The sequence below is a fragment of the Melanotaenia boesemani genome, chromosome 3 (assembly GCF_017639745.1).
Source record: "Melanotaenia boesemani isolate fMelBoe1 chromosome 3, fMelBoe1.pri, whole genome shotgun sequence".
In the NCBI taxonomy this organism is placed as follows: domain Eukaryota; kingdom Metazoa; phylum Chordata; class Actinopteri; order Atheriniformes; family Melanotaeniidae; genus Melanotaenia; species Melanotaenia boesemani.
In genome coordinates, this window is record NC_055684.1 from 24,036,213 (window position 1) to 24,046,004 (window position 9,792).

General features: G+C 38.4%; 1 protein-coding gene across 2 annotated transcripts in view; it reads right to left on the bottom strand.

The window, feature by feature from the left end:
• The window catches only part of col2a1b (collagen, type II, alpha 1b), a 50,153-nt gene extending 42,421 nt beyond the window's left edge, over window positions 1-7,732 (bottom strand). Inside the window, exons 1-6 of one of the 2 annotated variants that reach the window (XM_041980642.1) lie at window positions 7,316-7,732; window positions 3,685-3,894; window positions 2,254-2,270; window positions 1,786-1,818; window positions 881-913; window positions 554-607 (exon numbers count right to left, since the gene is read on the bottom strand). In XM_041980642.1, coding sequence (XP_041836576.1) covers window positions 554-607; window positions 881-913; window positions 1,786-1,818; window positions 2,254-2,270; window positions 3,685-3,894; window positions 7,316-7,409 — 441 coding nt within the window. In that variant the 5' untranslated portion in view covers window positions 7,410-7,732. The remainder of the gene's footprint in view (window positions 1-553; window positions 608-880; window positions 914-1,785; window positions 1,819-2,253; window positions 2,271-3,684; window positions 3,895-7,315) is intronic. The other variant, XM_041980643.1, reaches the window with a different exon arrangement.
• Between the last annotated feature and the right edge of the window lie 2,060 nt (window positions 7,733-9,792).

The following is a 9,792-nucleotide window of genomic DNA, read 5'->3' on the forward strand; positions in this document are numbered from 1 at the left end:
AGAAGATCCAAAACAAAGAATGTGCTGAACACCTAAATTGCTGCTTAAGCTCTGCTAGCAAAATCTAATAATACATTTTGTGTTTAAATCTGCATAAACAAGATAACTACGTGTCATAAACTCGTTGCTTGCAGCAACTATCACATCCTGGTTGTTGCATTAATTAGATGATCAAAGACCAGCAAATGCAGCAAGGCTGATTTCCCACACTGAGTGACTGTGAGGCCGCTTTGAGAAGCCGAGGTTTACATTATGAGTCTCCGACAGTCTCACATCTGTTAAACAACCCAGACCACACAGCCTAATGGAAACGACACATGACTAGTTAGGCTGAGTTGCTCAATGAAAGGCTACCATTCTCATAGCCTGCAAGCTATAACACATCCCCCAATCCACCCTCCAGGAAGTGTAGCTATTTGACTCTAGCTGACATACTGTACTTGTTAACGCAAAAGAGCGCAGCCATAGTTTTTAAGGGTCAGAAGGATAAAATCCCAAAAAGCGAGAATTGGTTTTATTTTTTATTTTTCATTTCAGCATATATGCAACCAACCTTCTCTCCCTTCTCTCCTCTTGGTCCGCGGGGTCCCTGCTCTCCTGGTGGCCCCTGATTAAACAGAAGATTGGGAAAGACTCAATGACTTCAGGTGTTATCTCATTACATTTGATCTAAAAAAGCCGTTAAAATTTTGTTGTCTACTGCTCTGTTATGTCAAATCAGTGTCTCTTTCCAGTCAATGCAACTTGCAGTTGAAATGAAATACTTAAATGGCCTCTGCTTTTTCTAGCATGCAATAAGAACAGACCATTAACACTCTACAAATAGTAAATTGCAAAAGCTTCCAAAGACAAATCATTAAATACATAATTAGGTGCATACCATTGGGCCTTGTGGTCCTCTTGGTCCTACAACCTGGGGAGAAAAGCGAAAGAAAACAACAAATAAAATGTAATGTACAGTAAAAAATGTCTTTAATCTATTTGCTGAAGCTTTTTTTTTACTTGAGGTATTTGCATACAAGTACTTGAGTGAAACATTATCTTTTTTCCATCAGAGCAGACTTGTTAATTGCTAATCTCTTTGGGCAAAGCATTACCAGAAACACAGTAAACAATGCCCTCTTATTTCCTGCCATGAACTTGTGCTCTGTCAGAGGGGCAAAGCATTTCCAGGTGCAGCGTTGCAGCAGCAGCAGGGAGTTTACTGTCTCAGTTGCTCTCTGATGGAGTGTGAGGATCTTTAAGGCAGATAGTATGAAGGCCTTATTGTGCTTGGCTGTCTTTCTCATGAGTGGGTTAACAAGCCTTTACTTCTCTGTCTCTCTGATGGTTTCTTCCTTTTGTAAACTATTGGACTTAACACTATATTTAGCTAGTTGGTGATATTGGTGTTGGTGTTCAGATGAATACAGTGTTGTTGACACATTCACAGCCAGGTAAAATATGCAGTAATTTAAAGGCAATGTTTCTTGTATTTTATTGACCAATACTTTTAGAGGGATATATGTATGTTTGGCATTAGATTATCTTTAGATTAAGAAAGAAAAGACACTTGAGAAGCTAAACGAGCCAAAAAAATAACTCTGATAATAGACTATCAACTTCAGTGAATTGCTAAACATTTAAGCTAAATTTTCTGTGCACAATGTTCACTTGTAGGTGAATCTTTACAAAGCACTTTTGCTTGTTACTTCTTTATGGAAGCTCTAAAATCCCTGAAGACAGCTACCAAGCAAACTTGCTCAAATTAAAGTTCTATTTCAACACTGTGTGGTGTTAACTTACATCTGTAATGTCTCCAGGTTCACCCTTTTGACCCTGATAAAGAAAAAGTAAAGCAGAAAGACAACTATTAAGATGGCAAGAGAGATTTTCAGACATTTTCTGATTCCTTCTCTTTCTTCAGTCATATTTTAACTGTCCCCCTAAGAGACCATTTGATGAACAGCTATAATAGAAAATTTGGACTCTTATGAGCGAACTGTTCACAGCACAATGTTGAAGGTAAGTATCCCCTGCAATGTCACTGAGCACATAAATAGGACACACAGTGTGAACAGGAAATTACTATTATCCATCTGGCAAAGCTTCCTGCAAATCTTTCACATCAAACACTCATCTAAATCCATAAACTACAGGGCCATACTGCAGCCATGATATGAGACCCAGTTATAATTGCTGGGGAGATTCAGTTCACACACACACACCCGTTTACACACAAAGTGTTTCAGTGTCTTATTTCAAGTGTCTCACCTTAGCTCCAGGTACTCCTGTTAGGTGTGCGTGCAGGACAGAGATGGAAACATCACAGTTAGTAAACAGGCTGCACAAAAACAATCCATGTGGTTAAAGCAGCACTTTCCACACAAGTAAGTGTACTTGTTAGGAAAGGCTCTTGTAATTTCCTAAAAAAATATCCTAAAGACCACCACCAAATCATAGTGCTGGTACACATCGAACCCATTAGGACTGAATAGTTGACTCGCCATCTCACAAACAGCGCTCAAAGCAAAAGCAAAGCAGCTGCAGGTAAAACGGAATGGCAGAAAGCAAAGGAAATGCAGTAGCCTATGCAGAAAACAGTTTTCTATTACAACTTTAAATCTTACATACTGCAAAGCAAAGCATTAAGTTAATTTTAGTTTTTTAACTCAAATCGGTTAAAATACAGCATTATAAGTAATGATATTGCTATATATAGCAATATCATTACCATATCTTCATTATTTTAAATAGGGCTGAGTACTGTTTCATGTTAAATGAAACCATTTTTGTCAAGATTTCATTTAATTTTTAAAATTCCAGTTACTAAATGTTAACTTAAGTGGCTAAATGGGATTTGAATCAGGGATCATCTGATCAAAACCAGATTACAATTCTGACATACGTGCATTGCCTTTTCACCACGTGATAGTGTTCGATAAATATAGATTGGTTACTTTTTGGTCAAAACGTTGTGAGGTTTGATAATCACCCCTATTTATATATATTATTAATAGATAATTCTATATGTGTTACAAACTTCTTACAAAGCACGTCATTATGCCTTGAAATGATATTATAAAGCAGTCAAATCCACAAGCATGCATTGAAAACAGTGACACTTCTGATTTCACTGATGCCTCTCAGCCTATTTTATTTACATTTCCAAAGCTGACTACCAGTGTTTGGATATTGGGGCCTTTGTTTATCAGGAAGCCATGGCACTTTAAAAAGTGGTGAATAGCCTCCTTCAAATAGTCTGAACTCTCAGTAGAGAGTCATGGTGTTTTCTTGCCATCAGATCTGCAGAAATCCACAGAGAGGATATAGAGTAGAAATGTGAAGCTGTGTCTGCTTGACTGAGGTATTTCCTTAATGACTCCCACATGTTTTCATGATACTCAGGGAAAGAGAGAGTATTCAAACAAGATGGGGCCAAGGTGCGCCAGCGATGGAAAAATGACGGTGAGGTTAGCATTTCACTGAAATCTTGTCAGATGTGTCACTGTTGTTGTGTTTTTCTTATCATTTGTTTGCTTTGGGGACAGAAAATGGTGTTCACATCAAAGGCTGACAGACATTAAACTGCAGCTTCCCACACTTTGACCAAATTTGCCCATGTGTTGTTTCCTCCCCAAAATAAACAACATGATTATGAACAGTAATTTATTTATGAGGGGTGTGAGATAAATAAATTACAACCAATAGATGGAGGCTGGTCAGCAGCGCAGATGGGACAACACTCTCCGAATGGGATTTCAGGTTTGGGGCAGTCTTTCAGCTCCTCGCAGACAATTTCATCGCACAGGACTGTTCCAGTGTCACACACACAGATGCGACAAGGCTCTGGTTTCCATACATCCTTGTCGTTATAACGCTGTCCATCTAGTAAACAGCTAAAAGCGTCCTCCTCTGTGTGTGGAATCACAGTAAAGGACACACAGAGGCCAAGGCAGTTAGGAAGGAAAAAAAAAGATTATACATCAGATATGAAAATCAGTCACCATAACTCATAAATAAAAGCTTATATTTGCTCAAAGCCACAACATGTCTTTGAAATCTAAAGCAAATCAAGCATTGTTTTCCTCAGCTGGGGATCTCACATGGAGTGTGGAAATAAAAACTGAAAAAATCACGAAGAACAAAAGAAAAATCCCAAACTGCTCAATCAAAATTCAATCGGATCCTTTAATGAACTATTCCTTAGTGACATTAAATCAAAGCAGAAAACCTGAGCCCAGATATCTATTTCTTTTTTTTTCACCTATGTTGATTGGTGCTCATAAACTAATTTTCTAAATATGTTTTACCCATTGGGGCTAAAGAGCATCTACCAAAGGTATTATTTTAAACATTTAAAAGATCAACCTGGTAAATATTTTTTAAACTAATCTAATATTTAATTTATTTTGTATAAAGTCACTTTGCCTGTAGAAATTCAAGCTTGCTATTGGATACAATCAAATAATGTTTTAAATGTTACGTAATAATGTCAGATTTGAAAGGTGAGCAAAAGTTTGCCATTTTTGTTTGAAAAAAAGAAAATGTATTGCTTATTAGAGTTTATTAGTAATGGATTGATACAATATCAGTTCAATAATTAATATACTGACTGATATAGTGCTTTTCTGATAAAACTGCATCATTGTGGTTACCAAAGTGTACCCCAGTAATCAGGTAATAGAATGCATACAAGCAATCTCTCAAGTGGCCACAAGGTGGCAGTGTACATTAACAGAATCAAAGTCGAGCTGCACCAAGACCTGCAGGAAACCTCCAATAACTTCACAGGAACTGGAGACCATGTGCCTAAATTCCTCAACAAGTTAAATATAGGGTTAGTTTACACAGCAGGAGACACCCTAATTTACTGCAGAAGAGACAAGAGTTTGCATTTAGCAAATGAAATGTTTGGATTTCTTCTCTTTTTTTCTGAGACCACAGTAAAGAGAGCACAAGAGAACGTGATGGAGGTGGGTCCTGATTGAATGCTGGTACTGTGCATGGTCTGAATTACATTACTCAAGCAAATCTAACAATCAACACACAGGTCATTAGCAATATTTGGGTGTATTTTCCAGTCTTCCAGAGAACGGCAGAAACATAGGGCCAAACACCTGCTGAAAGAAATGCTCTTATTGGAATCACTGAACCTGTGCAGACGGGTGAAAGTGGTTGATGCAGCAAAAGACGGGCCTTAGGGTATGGACTTCTGAGTGGGTGAGGAGAAGGCGCAAGCACAGTAGCTTTATTTACCTTTACGCAGGTAACCTAATGGACCACAGTACCAATGAATGGAGTCTTTCTAGAAAGGGACAGAGTGGACAATTCACAAACTAATACCTTCTATAAACACGGGGTGCATTTTAAACCCCATCTGGAGGCCACAGCTGTGGCAGATGCCAGTTCAAACACGTTAGAAGAAAATGGTAAGCTTTCATGTGCATACCTGCCGGTTTTGACGTTTAATTTTACAGGCCTGGAAGTACTATCAAATGCCTGCACCTGTCCTTTCATTGGAGATATGAGCATTTATCCTGATATGGGATATTCTGGGACAAGGGTTTCTCTATCTACCTGAGAACTGATAGATGTCATGCTTTTTGTCACACAGGATAATTTGAAGCTCTCCTCCAGAGAAAGCTAGAAAACATGATTCTTTCCAGAGTATGATTAACTTTTTATAAAGGCATCTTTGTTGTACTAAGCAGACATTTAAGTTTTAATTTGGCAAAGCAAATTTTTTAGGCACAAAATGGCAGCCAGATCATTGTTCTTCTGTCATGATGCTGAACAGAAAAAAAGCAAAAAAAAAAAAAAAAAAAAAAAGTAAAAAAAAAAGCATTTTTAGTAACGTTTTGGCTTTGATTCTGTTCTGCTCCTGTCTGATTACCATTTTGGCTTCATGGTCTACATAGTCAGTCAGTGGAAGAAATTTCTCCCCTGTGCAGGGGTCTCAGTCAGACCCCTTTAGTACTTCAGCGTCTCCCCCCAAAAATTCCTCCTCCATTTAGAAAAGAAGGGCTCGCATTATATCCAAGAACCTACGTCTCTGAAAAGGTAACCTGACACTTGGAAATACTTCAGCATAACGATTCTCCCCCTATTTTTTTTTCCTATGGGAAAATACACCTTTTTCTTTCTTTAAAAGCTAGTAGGCTTGACTTGTGCAGTGAAAAGACACGTCTTACTGCAGTCTTATATTTTTCAAGACACCTCTCTTCCTCCCTGGCCCTGAATCTCTCAGGACTGACTGTCACAGCTTAGAGGTGATCTTTCAAGCAGATGGAAATACTGAAATCATATGGCATATTATAGTTGACCTTTTGTGCTCCCTAAAATATCTTACTGTGGATGCTAAAAACAACAATATGATGAGGAACCTTACTCTAATTTCATACAAAAGCAGAGAAATTAGAAAGTCATTAAATTTTTACATCAGATAAGAGCTATATAGTTTGCTTCTTAATGGAGAGAACAGCAAAATAAGTACTTTGAAAGTTTTTAAAGGATATTTTAGTGATTGGTCCATCTTTTAGCCTTAACAAGCCAGGATTCGCCTGAATGCCCTCTGACAGCGATGGAATGTGAACACTTTTAAGCAAAGGCCCTTGAGCCTGGCCACCTTTCACTTTTTGTGCATCCCCTCCCCCTCTCCTCCTCTATATTAAGTGAATCTGCAGTTTAAAAGGAGTCTGTCCAAGCCCCCAAAGCACCCACAGGTGTCAGGCAGGTCAACTTTAAGAAAGCCAGGGAGGTAGGTAGTGCAAAGCACTGAGGTGCAGAGAAATAAGATATTAATGTTATGTTTTTAGGTTTTCAATCTATAGAATACTGCGTCAACCTAAAAAAAAAAAAAAAGAAAAAAAAGAAAAAAACCCTAAATGACTGAATGACATAACAGATACAATAATAGCTTCAAAGAGTCCAGCGAGAGAGCAAATGGATCAAACTTTTGAAGGTTATTTCGAGTTCACGTCCCGAAGCTCCCCATCCTTTTCTTCTGTCCCACGCGCGCCCACAACTCTGATGTGCTTTTTGATCATACCTTGCAGATGCCGTAAATTATCAGGCTACTTCTGACAACGAGGTTCGATGGCTGTCATCAGTCTTACACCTTCTCACCGATCATCACACCCAAACAACTGTCAATTCTCCATGCGTAAAAGCTGTTTCAAGATGATCAAATTGCCACTAACTGAACTATCTAAAGTTCTAGTTCCGTGCATAAAAAGTAAACATATATCAGATAAACGTGGCCTTGAGGAAAAACTCTGTATGCAGTGTGATAACTCCAGATTTCCTTTATCAGAGAAATAAAACTGACACTTACGGTCATCATCTTGTTGACATCTCACAATGGCTAATAGACAAACTTGGGTTGCTACAAGTAGCAGTACAGTCCTGGAATCCATAAAGTTGAACATGTCTAAATATTAGACATGCAGGTTCCCTGTGGGAGAAAGAAGGGTGCGAGGGGAGCGAAGGCTTCTCTCACTGTTTTAGTGTTTTGTGTCCCCAGTTACAACAGCCAGACCATTCGACATTCACTCTTCCCGGAGAACCGATGGGGGAATCCAGCGGCAGGACCCGGACCTGCAGCACAAACTCAGCACCGACCGCTTCAGGCCAGCCGCGTTAGTTTTATGTGTCCGTTGCCTTCAATGAATCTTCGTATATTCCCAAATATCAGTCCGGCCCCTTACCCCCTGTCAGGCTGAAATTTGAGCGCCCGTTTCCCTCCCATTCTGTCTCCCAAATTCCATTATTCCAGCTTAGACCACTCCTATCCCCACGTGCTGAAATGAGCCCAAAAAGGACTGAAACTTTTTTTGTACTCCCCTAATTTTGGTGTCCGTCCCCTCTCACTGCCACCTTCTTTAATCAAAAGCAGGACGATGTCATGATCAATTTGTTACGATGAAAGAACGAGCCTCTTTATATATTAGGTCGATCTGTTGACAAAAGTCTACTGCAAAGATCGAAATCAGAAAAAAAAGGTAAACAAAAACTTAGGGGGCGCCCGGAAAATTACCTCTTCTTAGGCCTAATATTCTGCAAATGTTCCTAAAAGTTGATGACTTTTGGATAAGATTATTATTTGTATACCAGAACAATACTCTGACATGGAACATATATCACACAAAACCATTATGGAGTAATATAAAGCCACCCAACACAGGGCAATGTCACATTCAGGAAGTGTGTATATATATATATATATATATATATATATATATGTAAGATGATGATGAAGGAAAATTAGTTCTGAAGCCCCCAAACCCAAAAGTTCATACACAAAGAAGGTATTATGACCTTATCACTACATATTCAGTGGTCCGTTCACAGAGAATTATGTCCCCTGGACCTTCATGAGATTTATCATGTACTATTAGTTCATATTACAAAACCCATTCTCAGCAGGCTATTACCAGAACTTTAGTGAACAAGTTGCTGTTTGGTTTCGGTGCAACATTCTTAATGATCAAATGAGCACTGGTTTGTAGAGATGTATCAAAATACTAATTACAAAACAAATTCCTACATCAGGGGGAAACAAAATAATAATTTAACACAAATTCCAAGTATTTTGTGTCTGACTTTGGTGAAGGAAAACTAGATTCAACCTTTGGACATGTATCCCCAGAGAGTTGTGCTTTTCTTCAACATCCCAATTTTAAATGTTTCTGAAATAACATCCCTGTAACCAACAGGGAGCCCTGCAAAGCAAAGAAAGGCGAATGGTCCGAGGTGACCTTTAAAACAACACAACATAACTTATGACCTTAAAACTGTGCTTTTTACTCATTTTGATGGCATACTGGCATTTGCTGATTTGAGTCCACTTACCTCCTTTGATGGAATGGTCTCTTATGGTCAAAAGTTCTGAATGATCACATTTAGCATGTGATGTAATATTCCCTCATAGGAGTAATAACTTCCACAATTATATAACACCCATCCATAGCATACAAAGGTTTAATAACTGGTGTAACTTAAACAAAAAACATGGGAATCTTATATAATGACCTTCAATGATCTTAACCAATGTTGATGCTTTAGCCAACCAATAAAATTCTACAGATTTATAACAAATGATATCAACCACTTTTAATGCAGAATGAATCAGTGTATTAAAGCCACTCTGGTGATACATAACGTCAAACATATTAAGACACATGGAGATGGTACTTTTCTGGCTTGAGAACTGATTAATCTTGGGAAAGGGAGAAATATGATTTTAAACCAAAGGGGCTACAGGGGCCTCTCATGGAGAAATGTGGCAAAAGAATACATGACCTTGGCTTAAAATGAAGGTTAAGTAGCATGCAGACTTTTTACACAGCACTAAAAAGACAATCATATTTTCTGAGCACAACATTGTGTGAAAGCTGGAAAGCTTTTTTGGACCTATTTTGGAGTACTTTGAAGAGATCCCATCTGGGCATCCTGTTTTCTGTATTTCAGTTGTTGCCACAGTAGCCAGGTCCTGTCATGGCTTGTCAGTGCTGGATGCTGTAACACATATGTCTCCAGCTGACAGAACTGTATTTATTTCAAGCAGGAAATAATTTTTATCTACTTGTCATTGTTTCAACCTGTGGTAAGCTGTGCCGCTGCCAGATCAGTCGCCAGCCAATACTCCATTTAGAAACACACAAAAAAGTGATGATCAACTGTGTATTGGTAAAGTTACAGGAAGAAAAGCTTTTACTTCACATTTATTATTTATTTCACATTCTTACTACTGAGAACCAATATGATGCAATTACAGAGAAATGTGCCATGGTGTGGAGATAGGACCCAAAT